The sequence below is a fragment of the Anopheles darlingi genome, chromosome 2 (genome assembly GCF_943734745.1).
Source record: "Anopheles darlingi chromosome 2, idAnoDarlMG_H_01, whole genome shotgun sequence".
NCBI classification, from domain to species: domain Eukaryota; kingdom Metazoa; phylum Arthropoda; class Insecta; order Diptera; family Culicidae; genus Anopheles; species Anopheles darlingi.
In genome coordinates, this window is record NC_064874.1 from 63171204 (window position 1) to 63198556 (window position 27353).

At 45.6% G+C, this 27353-nt stretch overlaps 6 protein-coding genes across 6 annotated transcripts; 2 read left to right on the forward strand and 4 right to left on the reverse strand.

The window, feature by feature from the left end:
- Positions 1–683: 683 nt before the first annotated feature.
- Positions 684–3857, forward strand: LOC125951052 (uncharacterized). The gene is made up of 4 exons (XM_049679562.1): positions 684–1008; positions 1734–2533; positions 2610–2957; positions 3041–3857. The coding sequence occupies exons 1-4, from the start codon at positions 776–778 to the stop codon at positions 3649–3651; spliced, it is 1992 nt and encodes a 663-aa protein (XP_049535519.1). The 5' UTR covers positions 684–775; the 3' UTR covers positions 3652–3857.
- Positions 3858–11056: 7199 nt separating this feature from the next.
- LOC125951248 (facilitated trehalose transporter Tret1-like) lies at positions 11057–14833 on the reverse strand. The gene is made up of 5 exons (XM_049679946.1): positions 14660–14833; positions 12701–12954; positions 12427–12618; positions 12201–12349; positions 11057–12132 (listed from the first exon to the last, which is right to left on the reverse strand). The coding sequence occupies exons 2-5, from the start codon at positions 12948–12950 to the stop codon at positions 11203–11205; spliced, it is 1521 nt and encodes a 506-aa protein (XP_049535903.1). The 5' UTR covers positions 12951–12954; positions 14660–14833; the 3' UTR covers positions 11057–11202.
- Positions 14834–17372: 2539 nt separating this feature from the next.
- Positions 17373–19693, forward strand: LOC125959661 (protein MCM10 homolog). The gene has a single exon (XM_049692494.1). It carries the CDS (start codon positions 17405–17407, stop codon positions 19691–19693), a length of 2289 nt encoding a protein of 762 aa, XP_049548451.1. The 5' UTR covers positions 17373–17404.
- LOC125959662 (uncharacterized) lies at positions 19473–21785 on the reverse strand. Its single transcript, XM_049692495.1, has 2 exons — positions 21586–21785; positions 19473–21508 (listed from the first exon to the last, which is right to left on the reverse strand). Exon 2 carries the CDS (start codon positions 21495–21497, stop codon positions 20535–20537), a length of 963 nt encoding a protein of 320 aa, XP_049548452.1. The 5' UTR covers positions 21498–21508; positions 21586–21785; the 3' UTR covers positions 19473–20534.
- A 787-nt stretch (positions 21786–22572) lies between these two features.
- Positions 22573–23589, reverse strand: LOC125950941 (cytochrome c oxidase subunit 5B, mitochondrial-like). Its single transcript, XM_049679343.1, has 4 exons — positions 23423–23589; positions 22958–23131; positions 22840–22883; positions 22573–22759 (listed from the first exon to the last, which is right to left on the reverse strand). Exons 1-4 carry the CDS (start codon positions 23499–23501, stop codon positions 22697–22699), a joined length of 360 nt encoding a protein of 119 aa, XP_049535300.1. The 5' UTR covers positions 23502–23589; the 3' UTR covers positions 22573–22696.
- Positions 23590–23790: 201 nt separating this feature from the next.
- On the reverse strand, positions 23791–25580 carry LOC125951937 (intraflagellar transport protein 52 homolog). The gene is made up of 7 exons (XM_049681091.1): positions 25471–25580; positions 25290–25392; positions 25100–25214; positions 24859–25016; positions 24508–24777; positions 24146–24427; positions 23791–24078 (listed from the first exon to the last, which is right to left on the reverse strand). The coding sequence occupies exons 1-7, from the start codon at positions 25578–25580 to the stop codon at positions 23791–23793; spliced, it is 1326 nt and encodes a 441-aa protein (XP_049537048.1).
- Between the last annotated feature and the right edge of the window lie 1773 nt (positions 25581–27353).

Consider the following 27353-nt stretch of genomic DNA (forward strand, 5'->3'; position numbering starts at 1 on the left):
CACTGCATTTGCATGGCGAACGGTGAGAGGAAGAAATCGTTTGCCAACGGAAAGCCTTCCAGGAAGCTACTGCTGGGCGAGCAAACACGGCGCACCGAGGGTTGTCCTGTTAGACATGCTCGTGCTGGTACCCGTACCCGTGCACTTATGCCAACGATAATACGGTAATTCTGCTCCACTAATAACTTCCACGAAAGAGAATCTCGTGTATCCGCACCGTACCGAACCGTGGGCAGTGATGAGGTCGCTAACGAATTGGATAGGATATACGTTGGAAAGGATTTGCAGCTTAATACTATATAGCGAAGGCTATCAAATTCTTACATTTGGAAACCGTTTGGAATAATGAAACAGTTTAAAGGCACAGCATCACGCTACAGTACCGGCGGTGCACTGTCCATCAGCTGGGCCTTAACTATTCTCCCATTATTTGCTCAATTTATCTGGACGGTTTCTTCCCGAATGCTCCCGCTTGGCCGGACAGGAATGCAGTGGAACTCTGTCTAGCTATCTGGTGCAGTTAAGTCTACAAACCTGGAGAGTGAGAGAGAAACTATCTCGAATAGCAACAAATCCTGTTAAGCCATTGCCTGTGTATACTGCCTCTTCAAACGGCTGGCTGGTACTAAAAGTCGCCCTATAAATGATTACACCAACCATCCCTCAAGCAGTCAGTTGTGGACAGCAGCTTTCGCGAGAACTAGCGACGACGGCTACGACTAGCCGGTGGACTAGGTGCTTCCGACTCTCCATCCAACAGTGAACAACATTAACAATGGTCCTCGACGTGAGAATACGATGCTGTTTACTGCTGCTAGTGACGATACTGTGCCAAACCGTGACAGTGACAACGGCCCAAACATGGCTACGTTCGCTGATCGACAGCACGAACGGTACGATCGACATCAAGTCGTTTCCGGGTGAACAGTGCCTGCGCGTCTGCGATGATACCCAGCCTCGCATCTGCTACTTCTCCTGGACCATGGAGCACTATCACGCGATGGGACCGTAAGTTTCTGTTTGATGAAAGGATTAGCCCGGTTGTGTGCGTAGCGTGTGTTCTTCTGTCGCATCATCCTGCAGTGAGATCGAGAAAGAGATGTTCACTAGTTGACTCGTCGCCGTCATTGGTATCTGCGTTGGTATCTTTTCTTCCATCAGCGAGTGTGATAAGGCGGTTCTCTTTAATACCTAACCAGACCAACGGTTATCACCGTTTGATGGATTACATTTTCTGTGGAAACGGATCAGATAACACAACAGATTAGGAGAGATTCCATTGTCCCGGGTGTAAGGACAGCTTGCCAACGATTGAAGTAACAACGCTGTGCAAGTGGATTTGAAGTGTGTCAATCGTGGTGCACTACACTGTCTTGTGAGCTGACCGTTGATTCCATTTTAAATCTTTTAGTGTAGCTATGACATCAACAGATAGCTACAAGCACTTGAGCCAGTCGTAGGAAGCAGTTCCACATCAAGATTCGTACCAAGTAGCGATCATTTGCGTGCACTTGGAGGTTGAAGTACGTGCTGACGTGAAGTGTATGAGTCGATAAAGGGACCTCGTAAATTGGAATGTAAACGGAAGTCGCACTTCTAGCGTTTAACCCTGCTTAACCGAGCGTGCATAGCGCGTTGTTGCAGTCTTGAGTGCCCATAAAACGCGAGCTTATCCCTCTCGTGCTGCCCTATTAATCACTCTTTGTTTCTCTTTCCCCGCTCTATCCCGCTAGTGCATGCCGGGCGTGTTCCAAAGGAAGTCCACAGGATTGTTTTCATCCTGCTTGTCTCACAGCCGATGGTGTGGAGCGTGGAGTCATGAGTTTGAATCGGCAGATTCCTGGACCTATGATCAGCGTGTGCAAGGACGATCTGATCGTGGTCGACATTACGAACGCTATGGCGGGAACGTCCGCCACCATCCACTGGCACGGTCTGCATCAGCGGGCCACACCGCACATGGATGGCGTCCCGTTCATTACGCAGTGTCCGATCCAGTTCGGTAATACGTTCCGCTACGCGTATCTAGCTACGGAACCGGGCACCCAGTTCTATCACTCCCATTCGGGACACCACAAGGTCAATGGTCACTACGGGGCACTGATCGTGCGTGAGCCAAAGCGTGCCGATCCCAACTCAGCGCTGTACGATTACGACAGTTCCTCGCACGTCATTGTGGGTTCCGATTGGATGCATGTCGATGGAGAAATGTTTATGCCCGGGCTACCATCATCCGGTGGTATACTGCCGGTCAATCTGCTCATCAACGGTCGCGGTACCTTCAAGGAGAATGAGAATAGTTCGCGCACGAACGTACCGTTGGAGGTGTTCTACGTCCAGCGTGGTAAACGCTTCCGATTCCGTTTTATAAACGCGGCCAGCCACGTCTGCCCATTGCAGTTACAGATCGAAGATCACACGATGGAGATCATTGCTAGTGATTCGTTTCATCTGCAGCCGCACAAAGTGGATACACTTGTTACTACTTCCGGTGAACGGTATGACTTCGTTGTGCATGCAAATGGCGTCAAAGGTAGGTTTGAAGCACAGCTGACTGAGACTGGAAACGACATATCATGGACTTCATTTACGTGCTCCATCCACTTTAGACACCTACTGGGTAAGATTGCGAGCCTTGGGTTCGTGCGAACAGCTGCAACTGGAGCAGTTCGCTGTACTGAGCTATAAGCACGATCCAAAGGAGAAGCTGGCATTTCCACAGGAGGAACCTCCACCGTACGATAAGCCGTTCGCCGGTGCTCGCACTGCCAACCATCCGAATGCGACCTGCGGACAGCCCGCCTTTGGTGATTACTGCATCACAGACTTCCAGGCATACGATACGGATGAGTCAATCATTAATGGTGAACCGAAGCACATCTTTACGCTCGGATTTTCGAACTTTTTGGTCAGCTTTCACCACATGTTCGAGACGCATGCCTATGAACACTTTATGAGTGAGTATTAGTTTCCTGAACTCCGAATTTCTAGACATTCTGGATTTTTCACTAACGAAAGACTGCCCTCGCCCTCAAAACAGACATTCACGATGAGCTGATGCTACAGGGAGCGATCAACGACCTTAGCTTCGCTTATCCACCCTTTCCGTTGCTCACGCAACCGGAAGAGATCGACGAGAGCATGTTCTGCACGAACGGAACTCGTCCGGCGCGTTGTGCCGATCGACAGCTGTGTACCTGCATCCATCGATTGAAAATCGAGCTGGGCGATCTGGTAGAGCTGTACATTCTGGACCGCACGGGCATGATCGATGACCTCAATCATCCCTTCCATCTACACGGTTATCAAATGTACGTCATGGAGCTGGGTCAGGATCGCCGAGTACCGGTGACGTATGAGATCGCACGTGAGCTCGCAAAACGGCGGTTCACGACCCGAAATACATCGCAGTTGCCACCGAGAAAGGACACGGTTTCCATACCGAGCCGCGGATACGCACGGGTGCGCTTCCGTGCCGATAATCCCGGTTTCTGGCTGATGCACTGTCACTTCGAGTGGCACACGGCCGTCGGTATGGCGCTGGTGCTGCAGGTGGGCGATACGGATCAGATGGTGAAGCCACCGAGCAATTTCCCGAAATGTAACAGCTACACACCGAAGGTGGACGATCTACTAAACGGTCATATTTAGAAAAGGCTAAGCACGACGGTACAAGGATGAGTGATATAAGGATTTAACTATTTATTTATTCTAGTTGTATTAGAATGTTGAGCGCAAACCAGGCCCTTACTACAAACTGTGCAAAAGCAATGAAGTGAAGGACCTACCACGAAAAAATGCCAATGTGGCAATAATATAGTAACAATGTTATTAAAATAAATGTAACAAAATACTGAGCATCCTACAGATTAATTTTATTTTTATTTTTGCTAATAGACCGTTTACTCCCACTCATACTCAAATTAGCTTGAATTGATGAACAACATACGCAGAATTCGGAAAGAACTGGGCTGAAATTTCTTGACGAAAGCTCGAGTTATATAAACAGTTCCAAGAACATGCGTGGGTAATTTTGATCTAAATGTACAACTTCTATATTAAAAACAACAGCATTTTAACATTTCTTTGTTTATTACTAACGCACAATTCCCATGAAGCAAATTTCCATGAAGCGTTGAAAATAAAGCGACAAAATTGCTTGATATTTAAAGGTGAGTCCATAAATTAAAAAAAAAGTTTTGTTCTTTTTTCGTACTGCTGAGCATACTTTAGCAGGTTTGAGTATTGATGAACTACATAATTTCCAATCGACATGAAGCGATAATCAAGATTTTTTTAGGCAATCGACCGGGCTCGTTAATCAAGCATAAACACCAAAAAATCAGAGCGAACATTCAACCTTGATTGTTTGACGGCTCGGAAATCGATGCTGATGCTCGGTATGATAATAAATCTAGTCAGTTTTCAGCCGAATTAATTTAGCATGAAACAATAGTAGAGTAATTTGTACAATTCAATGTACAAGTGTGAGAAGAGTGCAGAACGCTAGAAGATTGAAGGCTGCAAACATCACATTATCTCCCTGCCCCAAGGGTTAAAACAAATTTGTTTTTGAATTTTTTTATTTCAAATTGGGTGGAAAATGGTTTGGGGGGTAAATTTTATGATTGTAATACCAAAGGTTTTATTTCTATTGAAGTTCCAGACCGTAAGTCATTTTTAGGATACTATTAATTATTGTTCTTTTGAGCTACGTATGGGCTCTCCGTAAAAACCAGCGTTTGGTGGCGTGTTTTCGCTTCTCGCACAAACATTTGACTTCCACTAAAGCTTGATTATCAGCAGCACGAATACATTCGCAAAATGACCATATTTGAACTTGAAAATGTAGATGAAACATGTTATAATCGGCCAAGTCTGTTACTTCATTTTCATTTGATACTTTTACTAATTATAACGTTAAGGATCAAATCAAATTTATCTGTTTGAAAATGTACCTACTGGCTTATTAATGTCAACCACGAAGTACTTTATTCGATCGAACAGTCCTTTGATGTTGATATGTAAATTATTTTATCATGCTAATCATCATTTATTATTAAAGGTATGTTTTTTCTCATAATAAACACATTTTCTTTTCAACCTACACTTATACATACGACATCCTTACGAGTTAAATTAGATATTTTATAAAGTGGTAGAGATATTTACATAAAATTAACAAAATGTTGCTACAATGCTATAAATCTCGAAGAGCTAGAGCGGTTGTACTTCTTAATCTAAAAAATATAAAAAAATAAAAGCGAGCATTAAACCAGTTAACGAAAGATGGTACACATACCATCACGAAACTTGCGGATTAAATATGATGCTCATGCGACACCCGCCTCAGTTGCAACATTTATTTACAATGGGTCACATCACTGGATTAACAGTCATTGCGTGCGTTGTGCTGCTGACACTTTGCACTTACGGAACAGATTCTGCGTCTACGCACCAGAGAAACGAGAAATCAATGCTTGAGGCAGCAGACCCAATTAATTACATTGATCCCTCAGCTGTAGAGCATGGCCCGAATGTAAATGTCCGAGTAGTACGGGTAAGTCAAAACGGGCACAACAATAGTTTCGAAGTAAAGTGTATTCATAGGTTGTAAACTGTATAAATTTATACCATTTTCAGAAAATTGGCCATGTTGGTAGAGCATGTCCTTTCGGTTATTATCGAGATAAGTCTGGAGCATGTAAATGGAAGGGATCTTCGTATAGATAAAAACGGTCATGATCATTAGATGTAAAACATATTATCAAAACACTAGAACAAAGTGGTTCAGATTGTGCTGTTTAGCCGTGGAATAAAAGGCAGTTATATCTGCAAGAAAAACGTAAGTCATCGAGCAATTTGTATATTTCTAGCTTAAGAATATCCGATAACCTGTTTCCAGATTTTCTTGGTTTTTATAATGGTTGGTTTTCATAACATTTAGTTTTTATAACACCTAATTCCATAGGTCATTCGCCACAGCTACACAATCATTCAAAAAGATTGAAACAAATACGTATTATTCATTATGCTACGCATATTGCTACGAGCATTCTCTTCGCAAACCTTAGCTGATAAAAGTAAGAATTCTGCTCAAGGTTATCAGCTAGCGTTTCATGGGATCGTTGGCATTGGGCTGCCAGACTTGTGCTAGACGAAACAGATTATTATTGTTTTAATCAGCTAAGCTTCATCCGGAAGTGCGTCTGCAAGCTAATTTTCACCCTTTCACCTTTTGTATGATTGCATTGGACAAAACCCTATTTTGTCCTGTCACCACAGTCAATGCATATTGTGAATTATTATTTGCTGTCGTGTTCATAAATTTGTAATGCGAAAGTTTGGAATCCAGAACTGTAGCTAGAGAGGATTAAACTACGAAATTTGTCAGCCTCTGTTCACCTAAGTATTGCTTGAACAGAATAATACATTTTTAGCACAACATAATGACCAGACACGCCTTGAGTAATCGCTACAATCGCACTAAAAACTTCAAAGCAAATTCAAAGCAGAAACAGAAGACATTCTTTTTTAACTTTCTGAAAAAAATTAGATGAAGTAGATGCGATGCAAATTATGAAGCTGCTGATGCATGCAGAAGAAGAGCTACGTGGGATACTAAAGCATACTCCAACAATGTTGAATACTCCAGCAAAGGGTGCTTCAAGAAGCTATTAACAACAACAAAAAACGATGCACCCTCATAAGCCAAGTTTTCATTTAATTTCAATTCGGCTAAAGCACAACATGCATAACCGTTTACAGCTCGTTCAAAACCATCTCAAGTGCTTATCGAGACGGTATCGAGACCGAGACGCATCCTTGAACCCAAACCCGCGACCCTTGGAGACCTTTTTCCACCACTTGCCGGCGATCAGAGGTTTGCTCTCTGAGCCACGACCCTCAAGCGCAACCCAGGGATTGGAGCCCAGGTTAAGGATCGGGGTGAAAACCGGAAGTGATTATCCATTTCGCTGATACCGCAAGCAATCAGAGCGTTCGCTGTGTAACAGCGCATTGTGAGTTAACCATTGGAAGGGTGATAGGGTCGAGACATCTCATAAAATCTGTTCAAACGAGACACAACAGGCCACGTTCGGGTGAAGCTCTTGAAAAAACGCAGCATATGAAAGGTTCCAAGGGGCGGCCTCCACAACGACTCCTGCCGTCGCTGGAAACCGTCATTGCAACCCCACACCAAGCCGGTATAAGGACTCTTTGGCGAGGAAGCAACCAGCCAAGCAAACCAAACTAAACGTGCCGCTAGCCAAGCTAGCCAGAAGTGGTGACAAAGTGAGAAGATTGCAAAGAAAAGGTCTATTCATCTGGGCACGCGCCGGACGACATTACGGCGGTACATTAGGTGGGTCTTCGCGTGGTTCATAAGGAGGTTTTAAATTTCAATTACAATGCACTTGGCCGCTTCGCGTAGCGTGTCGGAGATCGCGCGATAGCAATGCGCTTCCAGTTCGGTGCACAATCGGCAAGCGGTAGCACCGGTGGCTCCGGTAAATCGTTTAGCACCCTTACTGAACTCTCCTGGTACTCCACCAACCTCCACTAGCAGTAACAGCAGCAGCACTAGCGACCGGAAGCGCTTATCTCCGCCTGTCGGCTGTATAACGGTGTACACATGTGTGGTGCTGCTTCCATCAACCGAGTCGTACCGACTAAGAGGATTTTGCGCCAAACTCTCCCCGCCTGCACCAACGGGCGCCATAATGGATGTAAGCGATTACGATGAAAGAGAACGAACAGTTCTTTAAGGACGTGCAATGTGCTTGAATGGCACTAATGGTTTCTGTCGTCCTGAGCAGCAATATTTGTCGTCTAGCTACTCAACGTACCAACGAACTCGCACGTTTAATGACTGAATATTCGATGTTTACTACTGTACGGTCTATTTGAAGTGCGAAGTACCTTTCAAACGACTGCGTGTCCACGAACTCTCACTAAAAACAAGTTCAGCATAATTTTAGATCATTAAAGTCCACCTTTAAGTGGAGCTTTTCTTTGCGACTACCTTTTTAAAACTTCATTCATGATTTGGCTAGCCACAAATCACGAGTCTAGACAGTGACGGACTTATTTCGGGGCGTCACTAGAGACACCTTTTTGTTTACTTCGTCAACTTTTCATTTTTGGGAGCTTTTTTTAGACTGAAATGAGTTTTCTGGACGGGAGAGTAACTGAGAAATTTATCGAAAGGAAGCATAAGACGAAACGCAACATAATAAACGATAACCTCAAAAGACATCAAAACGGTACGGTCAGAATAGTCTGCAATGGAGAAACCTTCTTTTGAAACGCTCGTTTCTATCTACTTCAATGGGCAGAGCGTTTCATTCCTCCTCACACCCCAGTTGTTCAATCCATCTCAAAGCCATATCTTTGGAAGTTTTCGAAACAAAAACCACCTTTTTACCTTTAAAGTAGTTTGCAATTAGAACCGATTCTGGGAAAGGACCGTCGGTCGATCTTTTGGAGGCCGACGAAGAGAAACGAAAGATGCTTAGGATGGCTATTTCTGCCAACGGAGCCACACTGTCGACGATGATGACGAAGTCGAACCTGATCCAGCAACCACACTGCCCTGCAACACCACCAGCCACGCCAGTAAGTACCGAAGGTTAACCACATTGAATTACAAGCCATTTGGAACATATGCGGTCACCGGGACCATGACTTCGGTGCCCGAGCTTCGAAAAGAGTCCGGATGTGACAAAATTACCGTAAGAGCATTTATGGAGAAAATTGCTGCTCCAGCAGCAAGAGACTGATTGCAAGCGCCCACCGAAAGCATGCTGCAATGTGGGCAACTTTTTATAACTTTTTATCCCCTCGAATTCTTGCCAGGGACTAGGCAACCCTCTGTGTGGGTGAGAAAGCTCCGCCGGAAGCATGGATTGAATGTGTGACCAACTATTTTCATCTAATCGATTCTTTCGTTCTTAGCTACATTTCCCACACTATTAACGGGTGAAAGGAGCGCCATAACGAAGCAACAGATTGTTCAAAGTCATAAAATATTTATTATTTCCCGCTACATACATCTTTCAAGTTATACTCCAACTACCATAAAATTGAGAATTAACCATAAAGGTGGTCAAAGCACGTTGCATCGTTTGTCCATTTCAATTGCGAGTGTGAAAATTTATTCAACAAAGCCTGATATTTATTCAAATCAATATTCCAATGAGTAATTAAGGATTAAAATAAGTGTAAAGTAGCTAAGTAATAATTAAATACTAAGTAATCTTGTAAGCGTCACAGAATGCTTTTCAACATAAAATTAAATAGCTTTATCACTATTAACTCTTAGCATAGTGCTGTACTTGTTAATACATTTGCGAGAAACCCATTATTAGTATAGCTCCTTTTTATAGGTGGTTTAAAAAACTTCAAACAAATTAATATGTCAAACTTCAGGATAATTACTTACTTTCCCTACTTCTTAGTTATAAACGAACCAAATTTAAAGCTCATCTCTGCCGTGACTCTATCTTTGGAGCAGCAAAATGTCTCCATTTCCATATTTAAAGTTGCCTCAATGGTTGCTAACGCATATTTCTATTTTTGTCGATGCTGACTTTGGTTACTACGTTACCAACAGAAAAGTGAAAGACTGGGATATCCTTTTCGACGAAACATTCGTAGCCGATCAACGCTTTATTATGAGTTCCACCAAATTGTAGATAGAGTTTTAGATAACATATTCCATGATATTCCGCTTCTACTTAAGTAAAATATTTGTTCAGTACAGTTTTGTATTTTAGTAAAACTTATGCCATTATCAGAAAAACGCACAAAATAATGCCACCATGGCTATCATTGTATAACAAACTCGTTGAAGCATACTATTTATTTATCTAGATTATTTTAAATACACAAAGAGGTAAAATGACTCATAACTTCCTTAAACGGTGCATAAGTGCCAAACCAACTTTAACATACAATCAGGGAAGCATGACACAGCAAGAGGTTTCTATGATTTTATCGCAGGAAAACGTAGAATAAACAAATAAAGCAAGAATCCCTTGACAATGTTTAGCGCAATCATTGCCTACGCAGATATTAATAAGTGGAACCAACAGATACGCATCTGAATTAATAACACTCCATACCTTGACACGCCGACATCGCTCGATACTGGAGATTCCAGTGATTCATCCCATATCTGTATCGGATATGGCCGGCCATACACCCTTAAGCTCGTCAGCATGTCTGGGCAATTAGCGAGCGCCTAGCCTTCAGTCGGTACGTTCATCGCAGAAATACATCGTTTAATAGGCTTCACTGAATGTTGACATAGCCGTGGTAATTAAAGCATGCGCCACATGAACGCCACAGATACTATTATGTGTAATGAAATCGATCAGATTTAGAAATCCCCCTAGTATCAACCCTTTTCGTTATGCTGTTCTAGTGCCTTCAACACACCCTCAACGAAATTTTCCACTCACCAGGATCACAATTATCAGGTTGAGTCTAAAATTCTTCGCACGATCTATGCGAAATGTGTATGAATGACTCACGGCTGGCGTTGTACATATGGAAATATAGATTTCATCGATCAACACCAATTTGAGCCATTATGAGGGCTCAACGGACCACCAACGAGTTTCTGCGATCAAGTTGAGCAGCTGGTATCGACCGTCGTTCCGAATTAACACTTGGCGTATTCGAAACTCAAAGGTGTCACATTTTTCGGTGACTCAATGTTTGCAGACTTGATTTCCACAGGCAATAGCCCAACAAGGCCACCTGATAACGTTCGATAAGCAAGGAAGCAAGCTAGTGAGTAACAGTAAGCCTAAATTTAATCGTTTAGGAAGGCCAAGCAGATAGTTTTAATTAATAGATCAATTAGATCGATCTGTAATGATAGTTTTGTTAGTTTAGAATTATTTATTCAAAACAAACCTGTAATAAACCTCGATCATCTTTCATATGCAGCCGAAATCGCTGTTTAATTGCACTCAACAATAGAAGTATGCAAAACTATCTTGCAGGATAAACTAGCGCCCCGAAAAACATGGAAAAATTACCCAAATATTTGTACAAATCTGATTCTTTATTCAACAATATTTGCCAGCCACGAAACGCGCCATTCCTTGGCCATTGTAAATAAGTAAAACAATAAATTTCCCACACAATCTATCACAGACTAGTAGCTAATCTACGCAATTGTATACTATCCTACGCTTTAGTGTCCTGCTTGACCAGATCGGCGGTAGAAACGGTTCCACCCCGGAAGTACTCTTCGATGTCCTGCAGCGTGCGTCCCTTCGTTTCGGGCAGGAAGAAGTAAACGAACCCAATGCCGGCCAGTGAAACCATACCGAAGAACAGGAAAACATTCTCGTTCCCTATGCTACTGACCAGCGTTGGGTACACCTTCAATATAATGAAGGACATCGTGTACCCGAAGAAGATGGTGAGACCGGAAGCAAAGCCACGGACCTTCGAAGGATACACCTCGGCATTCATGGAGAATGGTAGCGTAAGGAAGCCAAGGGTGGCCGTAAATATGAACGCTACGAGCAGTGCCGTCGGTAACCAGTGGTACTCCGTATCGCTGATCCGTAAAATGTTACAAGCCGCAAGACCGAACATGCAACAAGCCATTCCAAACCCGGAAAACAGTGCCGGCGGTCGTCGTCCGAAGCGATCGGAAATGAATGCCATCAGGATGGTCGTCACAACGCGCGTAAACCCAACCAGCACCGCACTCAGGAATGGATCAATGGCGACACCGGCCTCGACAGAGAAGCTCGCTGCGTACACGATGATCACGAAGATGCCGGAAAATTGTTGGAACAGGAAGAAGGTGCACATGATGATCAGTGGTTTGTGTACCTCCGGTTTCTTGAGCTGCACTATTTTCGAGGTTTTCTTCGTGTCCGCCTGACGGAACCGGGCCACGCTCTCCTCGAGTGCCTTCAGCTCCGCCCGGATTTCCGGATGGTTGTCCTCCTTGATCCCGCGCACTACCTTCAGATGTCGCTCTGCCTCGGCCATGCGCTTCTTTCCAACCAACCAGCTCGGTGATTCCGGCAACGGGATCACGCTCAGCAAAGCCACCACTGTAAAGACACCACAGATGGTGCAAACATACCGCCAATCGTCCTGCAAGATCAACAGTTTGGTGTTAAGTAAGGTTCATTGTTCGCAAAGATTAACTACCTTACGCTTACCTTGAACATGTATCCTAGTGAGTATACCATGAGCATGCCAACGCCTGTAAAGCAAGCGGTCAGCAAAGTCAGACGACCTCGGAGACTCGGATGTGCCACTTCAGCCGCATAAATGGACGCTGGAGTGCTAGAGAGTCCGATAGCAACACCTGAAAGATACGTATACAAGGTTTAGACTGTTTTGTTAGCATAAAAATTCGGCAAAACCAGAACCATCCTTGCTTACCGATAATGATTCGAGCCACCATGAGTTGAATGAAGAGCAAGGCTCCATCCGTACGGCTGGCCAATGACATGATGACCCAGGAGATGATCGAAATGACATTGATGCAGTACAACGACTTCTTTCTGCCGATTTTATCCAACATATATCCAGACAGCAGACCCCCGACCGGGCACAAAATGGAGGTGATCGATGCTGTATGATTAGAAACAGAAACTCGTTAATCCAACACAAGGCACAAGGTTGGTCCAAACGTTCGCGCAACAAGGACACTTACCGAACCAGCTAGCGTCGGATTCGGACAGCACAACGGAGGTAGTGGAGTTCGTGAGCTCCATCAGCGCGATCGACGGAAAACCGATGCCCATACCCGATGAGATGATCGTTATGTTGGCTACTACCGCCGTAATGATCTGAGTAATGGCGGCTCGCTTCGTCAGCTTCACTGTAGCCGAAGACGAATTTTCCACCTGTTTTTCGGCAACTTCCTCGCCCGGCACAGTGCATGCTTCCTGATCTTTCGTCATTTTCCTATGGAGTGAACAATAAATAAGAATTTCTATTAAGTAAATACACCAAAGAATGATGTAAAAGCGGTTATGGTATGAGTTTAGTTTCTAAATAAACTAATTAAAGTCTCTAAAAATCTAAAGACAAATTAAAGTTGAAGGTGTTATATGTTAGGAGCTTCTAAACCGAAATGGAATAACCCATCGCTCAATGATTCACGGTTTATGATGAAACACCTAGTTTACAATTTTAAAATGGTACATTTACACATCCACTATCCCATCAATGGAATGCGGCAGCACCATTGGACTTGTACGTACGAATGTGTTGCTTGGCAATACAGTGCTAATATTTAATGATCAAATCTTCAAGTTGATCTATTTGGCACATAATCGATAAATGATCAATTGAACACGAACCGGTTCTGATCTTTAGGTATCTACGCAGCATCGCCATCCTTGAGCCATGTTTACCATAAAGGTTATCGTCGGGCGTTAGTCTGAGACCAGAACCTTCAAATAATCGAACTCCGCAGACTGTCAGGTCCTAAGAATCTCCGCAAAAAATCCGGCTTGACCATCGATACGGACACTGACCAAACGCCATCCAAGCAGACGGCCAATCTGTGCATACACCATCGTCAGTGTCACGCTTAACACGTCGCTGTCAAGAAGCTGTGCGTACATTGGGGTTTGTTTGCCGACTGAAAGCGTCACCTGCATCTTCTCGGAATAATCAAAGACGTACCGAAGCCTTGCCCACCAGCAAGGTGGCTCATATTTTATTGTCCTTTCCTGCCAAGCCCCCCAGCACCCCAGCCAGCTAGCCAGCCAGCCAGCCATTGCCAGCGTATCTGGTTAGTAACACACACCTACTCGGTACCCTCTGGTATCTGTCGCGGCAATAAAAAATAAAAGTACGAATCTGTTGTTTTGATACACAGCGAGAGAGAGAGCGCGTCGTCGGTTGGGCAAACATCATGTACGCGTGCCACGGATGACATTAGCCCAACCTGGAGATCATTGTTCCCAAGGCTCGGTGGTTTATTAATACCAGAGAAAAGATAAATCTACGTTATCATCTAGCTTTTATCACCATCCCCACACCATCTCCACACCCCTCCTCCACCACCCTCCACTGTCGGCCTCCACGCAATGCCACGATCGCTTTCTACCTTGGCTTGTTTCTAGCAGCACTTTTCACCGACCGTGGCACAGTTTCTCGAGAGTAAACAGTTTTGTTAAAAACGCCCAAGGAAGCACCCTTTCAGGGTGACTCTAACCCTGAGCGCCTCATGTTGGCGCCACATGCTGGCGTACAAAACAGACGTACAAACTGAATTCCGGTTTATTGGGAAAGGTCTTGATCACATCTGTTTTCTCGTGTTTTCGAGATACAACGACCTTTCCACTAAAAAAGGGTTACGTACGATGCAATCTCCATCCTCCAAGCTCCAAGTGACTGCATGCATATCGCGTCTTGCAGAAGCAGTGCAAAAGGAACCCTTCCGCGACTGGTTTCAAAAAAAAGTATTTTATTAAAACTAACATCAATTGGATAGCAAAATGTTCTTAATTTTATGGCGTTTAACGAACGCGTAATCCTTGACACACTTTTCGGACAAACCCAGCGAAACGATCACCTTTACCTTTTCTGTGGCTCTTCATAGGAAATGCAACGAGCCTCAAAAGTGTGTCCCCAACCGGCTCGAACTGGCTAGACTTACCAGCAATTTATCTCCCCAACGGTGGTAACAATGTTCGGACTGGTTCCGTAGAAACTAGCCGGCTCGGACACAAGATTAACCGGTTGGTAGCACTATTCGTAACGTAACGGCACCACTTGGACCAAACCATGCACACTGCCAAAACTAGCCACAGGACAGGACTATTCGCGACGATCTCTCCAATCAGACTGGATGCTGGATGAGCCCGCGATCGCCTTGTGAGCTCCGGTGTGTGATCCGGCGTGTGCGATCGTACGCTAGTCAAACAGAAAAAAAGACCGAGACACGATGTTGCTGCTGCTATTGCTGCTGTTGCTGCGGCTGCTGCAACGGCTGTTGATGATGGTGGTACTTATCAAACAGGTCGATGGTACCCATATGCACGATTTAATTTGGAGTCTTTTTTTGATGAGGCTGCACAATTGAACATAGATAAAAACGAAAAAAAACAGTAACTAAACAAGGGCAAGGTGCGGTCGATCTCGATTGATTGCTGTTGGAACTTATGAAAGATACTTTAATATTCCATTATGAATAGCAATGAGACCTCATTGAGTTACCGTTGGTCATGCACCTTTTGCAATGGAACTGAAACATGTTGATGGTTTCATTTTCATCATCATATCAACTTCATATCATCATCATGTAAAAGCATGTAAACTGTTTAATTTGAGTATAAGATCAAACATGATCATCTTAGGAGTTTTTAGAGATTTATAGTTTATAAAGGTTTGATTTTAATAATTTATCGAATGTTGTAACCATACTTTCAGGGTTGTAAACCCCTCTAACCACTTTTGTCTTTGATTTCGAAAGCACCAACTGCTGACCACTTCACAGCTTTTGATGATTTTTCGTAAAAGATTGATGCATTTTATCCCGGTCATTGTGATTGTGATATCCTCTGTATAAATAAAGCTTAGCAAGAAACTATCGAAGGATAATAATAAGGCCCCATTTTTAGATAAATTTAAAACAAAGGAATAATTTCCCGGTTAGTGTATAAACGAAGTGTATTCATTTTGTGTATTTATATATTTTAGCTCCTTTTTTTCCTTTTTTTAGTTATTTCAATTGCTGCGATTTATGTGTTAAATATGTGATGATAAACTCTTGAGGTTTCTTCGTACTCAATCATACTGTTTGCAAGATCGTGCGATATCCAATTCGAAATGGAGACACAGTAATGACAAAAGGCACGTGTAGGAATATCACCGCCTGAAATTGAATATATTTTTTTGATTTTTTGATGATCATGATGTTAGCGGTTTTTTGCACGTTGATCATGTTATTTTCTTTTCCAGACTCTTTAGAAATCTCTTTACGCATCTGCGGTGTATGCCAGTGGCAAACACTTTTTTAAGTTTCATTAAAAGTCTACACGTCACGTGAAACCAGCTGGATCTGGTGTCGCTAAGGTGGCTTTCAAACATTTTTTAGCGCAGATGTTAATGTATGTTCTTATAACAGATCCGCTCGTGGTGCCTTCTTGTGGTAGCAGCAGCGTCATCCCTGATTGAATTTTCGTAAGCTAGACAGTCGACAGACTTCTTCCAGACATGGCGCATTGTATTGAGTTTGGTTGTTGAATCAGCTGGTGTCTCGCAATTGGCTTTTGAAATCAATAAGAGAGTATGAATCTGGAGCCCAATTATCTTCACCCGATCTGAATTTTCTTGTGGTATTGTTGATTCGATGCATCCAGTCAACATATTTCTCGCGATAGCGAGGGTGATCGATCCAAATGGTGGTTTACTAGATCCCATTATTTGTCATTATTGTCCCTAATTCCTTGAGGACGCTTCGGGACCTTTTCTACCTTTTCTGGTTAGTTTTAACTTCGAAAGGAGCGTGAAAATTGTATTGATTGTAGAAGATGCGTGAAAAGCGTAAGGTGCATAGATTTTCATCTTTACCCTAAAACCCGATAATAGCTGACGTTGGTCGTTGAACTACTGCGATGTTCGTTCCAAAAATGTAGTATCTAGTGAGACTACTATAAATGATAAGAACGCCTCAATTGAGTTTATCAAGCTATGTTACAAATGTGCAATTTCTGTAAAAGTGGCGATTTTCTTCGTCTTCTCCACCGTAGGGGGCTGGACGGCATTTAGTTCGGAAAAGGTGCAAATCGGCCAGCTGACGAACAAGTGCCTTACGCCGGCCCTAGAGGGTCAATCGCCGTTCGATGAGAAGGAGCTGGGATACTTTATTCAGGAGTGTGGTCGTATTCTGAAAGTGCGCCGGATGATCAAAAGATGACGCCCAAGAAAATCCTGAATGGAATTTGCGTGAAGATAGCACATTAGTCCCAAAAACATACACACCTTTTCAGTTAAATATCTTTAAAAAATACTTTATGAACTTTAAATAGTACTATTACGCAAGAGGGGAGGGAGATGCTATTACATTTTCAATGTCTATAGATAATATTTGGGTAGTTTTTCGCACCATAATTGATTTAATCTCCTATTTAAGGTTCTTGTTCATTCCACCGGTTATTTAACCGCTAAATGTTTAGCCCCTAAATTTATGCAATATGAACCTGAATCCTACCGAATCGGTTTTTACCGGTTTTTGCCAAAGCTGCTTGAAACCTGAAACAGGCCTTGTAAACGAGCGTTTTGGCTGGATGGGCATCTTTTTGGCGGGTTTTCTGAAAAACAGTTCAAAATTGCGCGCCAAAAATTGTAAACACGTTGATGAGCGGAAAAACTGCGGACAAACGCTCCTTAAAAAGTGAAAATGTCCTCGGAAATAGACGATCTAGAAGAGGACGAGTTGGAACAGTTATTACTGGAAACGTTGGACCGAAACGCGCGCCAAGAAACGCAGCAAGAACCGACTCCCGGCTCCAGCAAATCAGGTTCGAAACCGGCACTAACAGTCGAAGGATCCACGTTTTTGCTCCAGGACACGGAAGTCCCGAGCGAGGCGGAAACGAGCTCTGCCAAAACACTGATCGCTGATGCAGACATCGATTCGTCGGATGACGAGGAAACGCGCAACTTTCTCGAGCGAAAGTACAACCAGTACGGGCGGCAGATCAACGATTTGCTGAAATCGAAGGAAGAGGAAAAAACTGATCAAGCTCTTTCAAAATGGGTGGACCGAAAGTTGCTGCAAATCAAACGCGGAACGGCCCAGAAACCGGCACCGATTGCAGAACCATCACCGCCTCCACCCTCACCAAGAACGGCGAATGTTGGTGCAGCTCGGCCGGAAGCACAGAAGTCGTCTCCGCCGGGTTTGGCGCCCGTCTTCCAAGGCACCGTGCACACCGATCCGGTGTTCGGTATGCGCATCGTGCATCCGCTGATATCCAGCCAAACACTGGTGGAACGCATGGAGGGCAAAAAGCCCGTTCCGTTTATGCGGTTGCGGAACTTCATCGAAACGGCCGACTTGCAGCAGGATTGGGTCATTGGAGGGGTACTGGTCAGCAAAAGTCCAACCAAAACCACCTCCAAGGGTAAGCAGTTTGCCATCTGGAAGCTGAGCGATCTGCACGGAGACGTCAAAATGGCCAGTTTGTTCCTGTTCTCCCAGGCCTACAAAGATTTGTGGAAAACCACCGAAGGCACGGTCGTGGCCGTGCTGAATCCGAATGTGCTGAACAACAACAACGATAGAAGCTCGGAAGCGACCCTATCGATTGACCGATCAACCAAAGTGATGATCCTTGGTCAATCTCGAGACCTCGGAACGTGTCGTAGTCGCAAGAAGAATGGGGATCGCTGCACGGCTATCATCAACCTTGGCCAGTGCGAATATTGTGTGTTTCACATCAAACAGGAATACAACAATGCATGCAACCGCGGCGGTCTGCTAACTTCCACCGGTGGTCGTGGCTTGAACGAGTTGAGGAACAAAGTGCTTGGCAAGAATGAGGTCTTCTACGCCGGCCAAAGCTATAGCGCGATCAAAGCAGTAAAGAACCCGAAACAGGTCGAGAAGGATCGTCAGCGAATGTTAACACTGTCCGACTACTATCGCTCACCTGCAGAGGGAAATGGTGCTACCGGAGGTCCCATCTCCGCCAATCCATCGTACCGAGCTTCTTCGAGTCCGTCCGTAGCGAAACCGAAACAATCGGCTGCAAGAGTGGAGACAAATGTTGGACAACGCATGAAAGATGTAAAACGTCTGGAAAGCCTTGGCGTATCACTGGAAACACTGAAGGCAACGACTAGCCAGCCGTTTTCCAGTTCACAATCTGCACCACCCGAAATGAAACCAAGTCCATCTCAACCACCTCCATTTAGCCTCGCCAGTAAACCAAGCTTGAGCAGAGAAGCGTTCGAGATCGATATTATCCCAAAAACGGTTTCGGTGGCGAAAGCGCTGCAATCGCGAGCACGTGCAACGGCGATTCTAAAGCAGAAACCGATCGAAAAGTCAAACCCTAACTTTATCAAGTATCGTGGCACAGAACAAGGCAAAAAGCGAGTGCTGGAAGAGGTAGTTAAAAATGCGGCCGGAAGTGAGGAGAATGCGGCCAAACGCCCGAAGCTACAGGATGGGCCGAGCGAGGAAGAACGGGCTCGCGATGATTTCATAAAGCGCATGATGCAGGCCACCTCTTCGCACAAGGAACTCGTCGTGGCGAGCGAAAATGCGGCCCAGGAAGAGTACTTCCATAAGCTCGAACGCAAGGAAGCGATGGAAGAGAAGATGCTGAACACCTTCAAGGTGGCTTGCAAGGCGGTCAGCTGCAGTCAGTGCAAGTACATCGCTTTTTCGGCCGCCGATCGTTGCAAAACCGAGGGCCACCAGCTGCGTGTACGCGACGCGGAGAAACGGTTCTTCCGCTGTGCCGATTGTGGTAACCGCACCGTCAGCCTGTTCCGCATACCGAAGATAAGCTGCAAATCATGCCAAAGCTCGCGCTGGGAACGATGTGCGATGATGCGTGATAAGCGTGGCATCCAGGTGGGCGATGTCCTGTCGATCCGTGGGGATGAAGAAAAGTATCTCGGTAGCTTAGCGGGCGCCAACGCTAGCCTCAATCTGCTGATGCCAGAGGAAAGTTGAGGGACGAAGTTATGTGGATGCTCCATTACACTTTATTTACTTCAACTGCATGAGCTCTAAGTATAAGTCTGTTACACAACTCTCGGATAGCGGACTACCATCCATTGCTCGTCCAACAACGGATATACGATCGTTGCAATACACTACTAAAGAGTGTTTGGAGAAGATGAGGTATTACTGTTTACCGATACCGTCTGTGCGGATATATGTAATGATGTGATGAAATGGATTTCGTGAATAAATATTCGATCTTATACGATAAGAACGTGAAGAGATGAGGGATCAATTTAAAGGAAGTTTCACTAATGAGCATGCATTCTAAACCTCTAATGGGAGCGATCGATGATGGCCTACATCAGGATATTTTCCCTGCAATGAGTAGTTGAAGATTGCGCAATTTTGCTCGTTCTTTTTTGGTTTTCATGAACTAAATTCGACTTCTAACGTTTCGTGGTGCGGTCCAACTAACGAACTAACCGTCTACCCTAGCTCAAAATCTTCGCTTTTGGGGTTTGCGTGGGTTGTTCAGTCTGTTAAGATAACTTGATATTGTTCGAGATTTGTATGACTTTGAGTATTTCTACGTCTACCTCAATGGAACAAGTTTAGATGAATTTAAATTAGCAAGCTGATCAAGGAACGCACTAAAGAAGTATAAGTTATGATGATTTCGATTGTAAAGATCATCTAGAGAGGGAGGAATTACTAAACAAAAGAGAGCGAGTGTCCTTAATCAGGGTAAGACCCAGCATGAGATGTGCACGGTGCAAATTAGACTAGAAGGAAAGTGTTGTGGCCAAGAAATCGAGGATCTCGTTGATCTGGCTTGATCGTGGAAGCTTTACCAGTTATTCAGGAAGTCGAAACCTTTGCTATTGCCAAGCAAACTGTTCAGCTCGTCATAGTTTTTGTCATCCTCTTCAACCGAGGACGATTGCGCACGGTGAAGGCACTCGTTTTTGGAACTTTTAGTAAACAGATTCACCTTATCGTTGTCCGTGTCGAACTCGTCCTGATCGATCGTTCCATCTACTTCGTCGCTACCGTCAATGGAAGCTGCCGATGCGGCCGTCGTCATTTCCAGCGGTGGTTGGTTGAAGATGAGGGTGTTAAACTTGCTGAACAATCCGGGACCACCACTTCCCAGCCCTTTCGTGCCCGCTTCGGTCGAAATGATGTTCCGTTCATTGTCGTAAATTGCCACCGTAGGACCAACTTTATCCTTTTGCTCCTTGTTTGCCTTTCCGCCCGTCTCCTTTCCGGTACAGATACTATCGTCCAGTTTGGGAGACTTGAGCAGCAGCTTCTTGGCCAACAGGGCCCCTGCTTTCCCACCGGCACGATCCGGTTTTGCATCCTTCTCCAACGGGAAGACGGTCAAGTTGATCTGGCTTTTGGTCTTGTGTGAGAACGGCGCCGAATGCTCATCCCGGAACAATCCGATACTGTCGTCCGTGACCACTTTACGCCCTGTGCGCACAAACTGAAACGTCTGAAGAGCCTTCCCGTCGTACAGATTGGCGTTCCGGTCATCTTCCGTGGTACCATTTTCGTCGTCATCCGTGCCAAGAATGCGTTGCAAGGAGTCGGTGGACGTGGAGAAGTTGTCGAAATACTTCAGGGCCAGTTCCGGCTTGATGATCGTCTCGTTCACAATTTCCATCTGCTCTTCGCGACTCAGATCGTCCCAAATGTGCTCGTACGCGCCGCGAATCTCCTCGATGTCCAGCGCAATCTTCTTGGAGATTTCATTCAAGTTTGCGAAATACTCCGACACAAAACCGCGATCCGGTGCCGCGGCCATGGCGAGCGAAACTGAAAGCGACGCAGCGTGAAACCAAATTAGATTTGTGGCCGATTAACTTACAAAATCGATGCAAAAAGCCTCTTACGCCGTGGAATTGTGAATTAGAGCGTGTCCAAACGCAGGAATGCACGTAATTTCCTTCACTCGACCACGGAATCGCTCACATCGCGTCTTGGGCCACTTTTAATCACGAAACTTTGCGCAGTTCCCGAAAATCCGCAGAAAATCCGCAGAAAATCCGCAAAAATTTCGTCCAAAATTCGAGAAAAAAAAATAAACATTGCACCCTTCGGGAACACTGCGAGAGCCCTTCGGCAACGGCCGGAATTCCGCCGGAGAAGAAGAAAAAAAGACGCGATTCCGCAAGAAGAAGAAGAAGAAAAAATTTCCGCGCAAGGCGAGTCCCCACGTGACGCCCGGTCGCACAGGCGAGTTTAGGGCCAGTCCGCAGCTGATCCCGTCCGGTCCATCCCTAATTTCGCTTATTCGTTTTTGATCGTACCACCGTTTTGAGCACCATTTTACGCTCAAACAAGCATTTTCTTTCGAAATTAACTTCGCTGGTCGCGCTAAAACCAACGGGCAGGACGAGCCATCAAAAAAGGCCAGGGCGTAACCGTTTTGGCATTAATTTGTAAATTTACGCTCCGTCTGGCACCTTAAATTACAAAAGCACTCCTTTAATTTGAATTCCTATGAAAAAGATCCATTTTGTAGCTACTTGTACTTCATTCGTACGGGTTTTATGGCGAAAAAGACCAACATTTGAAAGAAACACCAACCTCGACGAGGATTGTATTCCCGGTCAATAACCGCAGGCAGAAGCCGGCCACCTTTCCCATGAGCCCAAACTTGAGTTGTGGGTAAAACAAAGTTTATTGCATAAATCTGACTTGAATTTGCTATCCAATCTTTGCTGATGGCAGGTTCAGATGGTTCATCGATGACGCGTCCTCTGGAATAACTGGGGCCTGCAAGGAAACTAGGGAGCTTAGGAACAAAGCACAATTGATGCAGAAGACGAACTTTCGAAATTACATTCACCATTGGCTACCGCAGAGCACTACCCCGCTTACGCTTTTTAACGATCTGGATCTCTTTATTAGTTAATGCGCTCCAGAGGTTTTTAAATATTAATCGGTTTTGTTTTTCCTTTCATTTCTACAGCGGTGGCAGGGGTGAACTTTGCCCTCCACTTAAACGGGGGCCTTCTCTACCAACTTGAACCAGTGTCCGCACTCACAGCGCTTCGGTTGACCCTAGAAGACAGAACAGCAGGTTTAGTCTCACATCATCCACATGGGTCTGGCCTCTGAAAAACTGGATGTCTCGGCCTTACCTGATACAGCCACATCCACTGGACATAGGTTTGATCTTCCTCGCCTGAAAGACGCAAAGGACACAAATGGAAGGTAAGTGAATGTCCATCCAGCGACCGGCTCCCTGGGAATACTTACAAACGCAACCGACTAAACGCGCATCGAATGCCGACGGAATCAGGTTGGGGCTATCCTTGGTGCCCGGTCCACGCTTGAACACGCGCATGTCGAAGGGATCCGGGTTGCCGGCTTGCTTGGCCAGCAGCTCACGCTTCTCGATACCGGTGGCATGTTCGATCGGATCGTTCATCACTGCAAGAGACCAATGAAAAACAAACAGATGAAACGCATTTCGCCAAAACAAGATTCCGATCCGCACTCGCGAGCGGGTTCCGGAACGCCGACGTTAGAGGCCGGCTTTTGCACAATTTTCCATGGCTTCTTCAGGTCAGCCGGTCGGAAACAGGGTCGAGCGTCCTTCCGAGTGGCCAGTTTGCGTATCCCGACGGCAAGGATACGGATTTTTGTCGATCCAAATTACGTAAGCCTCTGAGGGGGCACGGGAGAAAAGGTGTTGTGCAATACGAGGCACGGAAAACTTACTTTTGCAGAATCGCACCGGCGTGTAGGTCACGTTGCGCTTGGCCGCGGCCAGCACCATTCTTCCGCACAGGGACGCCATTGGTGTGGTCTAGAATTCGTAGTCGGAAAAGATTTTTGCCTGGCCTTTTCGCACCTTTGAACACACGATTTTCCTTGCTCGAAAGTTGCTGTCACGCACTGCTCGAGCGACAGCGACTACTGCTCGACTTTGGCTGCTAACCGAGGTCCGTTTATGAAACCTGCTTCAGCGCTCTAGCAGCGGCTGGAACGTTTTGCGTTTCGTGTGGCACCGACTGTAGAATTTTCCGAGACGAAAATGCTGTACATTTACTGCACTTTATTTAAACCATTAAAATAGAGAAACAGGGCTAATCCTTGTCGAGCTTCTTATAGTGTGCTATCTTCACGCTAATTCCGTTCAGGATTTCCTTGGGCGACATCTTTTGGTCATCCTGGCACACTTTCAGAATGCGACCACATTCCTGAATAAAGTATCCCAGTTCCTTCTCATCGAACGGCGATTGACCCTCCAGGGCCGGCGTAAGGCACTTGTTCGTCAGCTGGCCGATTTGCACCTTTTCCGAGCTGAACGCTTCATCCAAATCGAACAGTTCCAACGGCGGTGCCGGCAGATCACTGAAGATCGGCTGGAAAACCTAATCACGACGAGAATTGCAATCGAAACTCGTTAGCGACAATGGCCCTTGCCATCATTGTAACAACCCTTTGTAGGAAACCCTTTTCTGCGATACTTGCCGCAAGCTGTAACGGTGGTAATGGAATCTCGAACTGCGGTTTGATTATCTTCAATGGTTCATATTGCACGTCCAGCTTCTCGTACGTGCTGATAACATCGCGCAACAGATCATTACTGATCGAGTACAGCGACATATCGAATAGCTTCTTGAAGTCCGCCGGAATGTCGTAATCGAGCGAATCCATTAAGCAAATCTTCGGCTGCTCGGCCAGGTAGATCGTATCGGGTATGACGGCGTAGTCATTTATCTAGAAGCAGATGCAACCGCGGATGGGAGACTCCGGGATAAGCAATGCATCGTCATGACTTTGCCTGTGCCTCTACCCACCTCGAGATCGTTGAAGTCGGATGCTTTGAATTTGAACTCGTCTTGCAGGATCATCGTGAGCAGACAGTCCCATAGCGTAGTATTTACCTCGTTGGAGATGTACTTATCCTGGAACATGTGGCCCGATCCGATGGCGATTAGCTTCCCATTGTTTTCGTTCTGATAGTATCCGGCTAGCGGGCGATTGAAGGGATAAACTACCGGTCCAGTAGTAAGCAGCACGTTCGAAGGACTAATGATGTTCATGGTGGCACCGAACGGATACACAAACTATAACCATTAACAGGGCATTCGCTATTAATTAATATCCCAATTCCAGCTGGAATCCGACTACACACCCACAACACCTACCTCCACCTTGTACTTATCGTCCATAAAATCGAACGAAGATAGTATGCTCTTGCTGGCCTCCAGTAGCAGGTTGTTCATCGAATCACAGGCTACCCCACCGCTGATAAGAGCCTCTTTGGGATGAAAGTATTTGTAATACTGCGGACGAACGACAACGTCTGGAGCGAACCGAAGAATTTGAGATGGATGGTATTAGCAAAGGCGCTGAACCGCTCTCCTTCTCCCTTGTCCCTTCCATTACCATTGTTGATTGTCATGCCATAGTCCTCCAGCAGGAAATTTACGTTTGTATTGAATTGCACCTCTCCTCCTTCGCCCAACAGCAACACCAAACGGCCTCCCTCGCTGATGTAGTCCTGTTTAATCAGAAAGGTTCAGGTTAAGGTCCGGTGTTCGGGTGAATCAGGATAATCGCATCTACACCAAGGCACCTTCAAGTGTTGAAACTCAGTTTCCGTAAATTTCTCCTGCGGTCCTGCCAGCACGAACACGTTGGCCGTTTTCAGTAGTTCCGGCGTGATTTCGCTTTTGTTGCTGTGGATGAGCAATCGGAGGCGCCATATCACACCCACACGGGTATTATACACTGGTATTGCCTTGCGGGTATCTTACCTATCAACGCGATGGTTCACTTTAAGCTTTCGATGTAACGTCTTAAAGTTGTCGGCCAGCTTGAATAGCTCATTTTTGGACAGATTGAATAGAATGGATGCGCTGCTCATGTTTCACGCCACGTCACGTTTGTTACCCTTTTTTAATGCTCGGTATGACGATAAGCGAAGATGCGACGGTAAGGATGAAGGTCCTTCGGCAAACCACTCCGCCAGCAAACAAACGAACGCACAGCACGGGACGAGGCGCCGAAAGAACAAACACATTGTTTGGGAGACACGGTTACCATGGAGACATTTGCCGGCGGCTTGTTATAAGGCGTTACGTTACACCGTACGCGGGCATGGCATGCCATACCGAACGCCGTGCCACGGCACGTGCGCCGTGCTGCGAGCGGTTTTAGTTTTCCATCCGCCGGAGAATCGTCAGCATACGCGAGGTACGGGAGTGTGTTTCATTCGGGGAATCTCGCTTTTTTAGGGGCGACACAAACTATTGAAACTATTGGTTTTTGGGTATTACATCGAATTCAAGCCACATTCTTCATTAGTTTCCGCGCCATGACTTAAGATCTCTCTGTCCCTTTGGGAGCCATTATCAATTAACAAGCGTAGCAGCGACGTCCCGAATGGCAACAGCTGACTGCAGCTGATCATCCGTGTCCTTAACAGCGATAAGGGCGTTTTTTACAAAGACAGCTAGGGAATACATTTTTTAAACATAAGACGCCATCCTATTCTTGGACGTACGTTTCGTTTGTTTCGAATAATTTACTCCATCTCTATGCCAGGGCCAGCAGCAGCAGCAAGAGGCGAGCTACAGAAGAGCGTTCAGAACGAACGTAAGAGGGCAAGCATTAAATGAAAGTGTTAAGCAATTTACGACTCTGTCAGCCCTGGTTACGATTCATTTATCTTCCGGTGGATCGCTTACACACTTGGCCAAAGCGCTGCTAGTACACACACTGCTGCTGTTGCTGCTGCTGCTGCGTGCCAACTCTTGCGCTGCGGAATGGACGAAACATCCCGGAAAGTAAATACAGATGCGCGTACGCAAGTATCTCCCTGGATACTGCTTTGTGTGTCCTCCCTTTGGCAGCGATCATCGTCGTTGTCGTTTGACCACCCGTACCAGGAGGAGTCCGGGTTCTTACCAAGGAACGACCACTGCATTTGGCAACGGCGCGCGAAGGTGGTCTCCCCGGACGACGGCCATCGGTTGTGTGTGTGTGTGAAGGTACGATAAAATCATGTTTAACATCTTGTATTACCGAGCCGCGACGCGAACGCACCGTACATTCTCATCGCCGTTTCCATTATTTCATTCCTCTACACAACCGATTCCCTCCCAACCCCAAAAACTGGCCCTTATTTTTGCGAGGTTCCGAGGACAGGCGCAGGTTTTTGGCGCAAGCGAATCGCGCACTACTAGCAGCGTATCACCGATGATCGGGTGTGGGCAATCGCATCACGATCTCAACGCATCGACAGAACGTGCGCGACAGCAGGAACCGAGACCTTAATCTCCATCAGATCCAGAAACAATTCCGATAGTACTAATTGGGGGAAAAGCTTCTTCCGTCAACATTCGGGCCCGCGACAGCGACCGCGAACTCCGGGACACCGAACCGAACGATCGATTGCGCAAGAAATTCGAAACCACGGCGCACCAACGCGTTCGTTCTGTTCGTGCGTCCATTCGAACGCCGGCAGCAGGCAACAGCAGCACCAACAACGGTCCTCCCGGCGAGCGCGATCAGATGGTGTGAATTTTATTTTATTTTGCAGTTTCTCGACCCTTATCGCATTCGGCTTATCTCTTATCGATTTATGGCACCGACGGTCGGTATCGACGCGAGTTGACGTGTCAGCGCTGGTATGCGA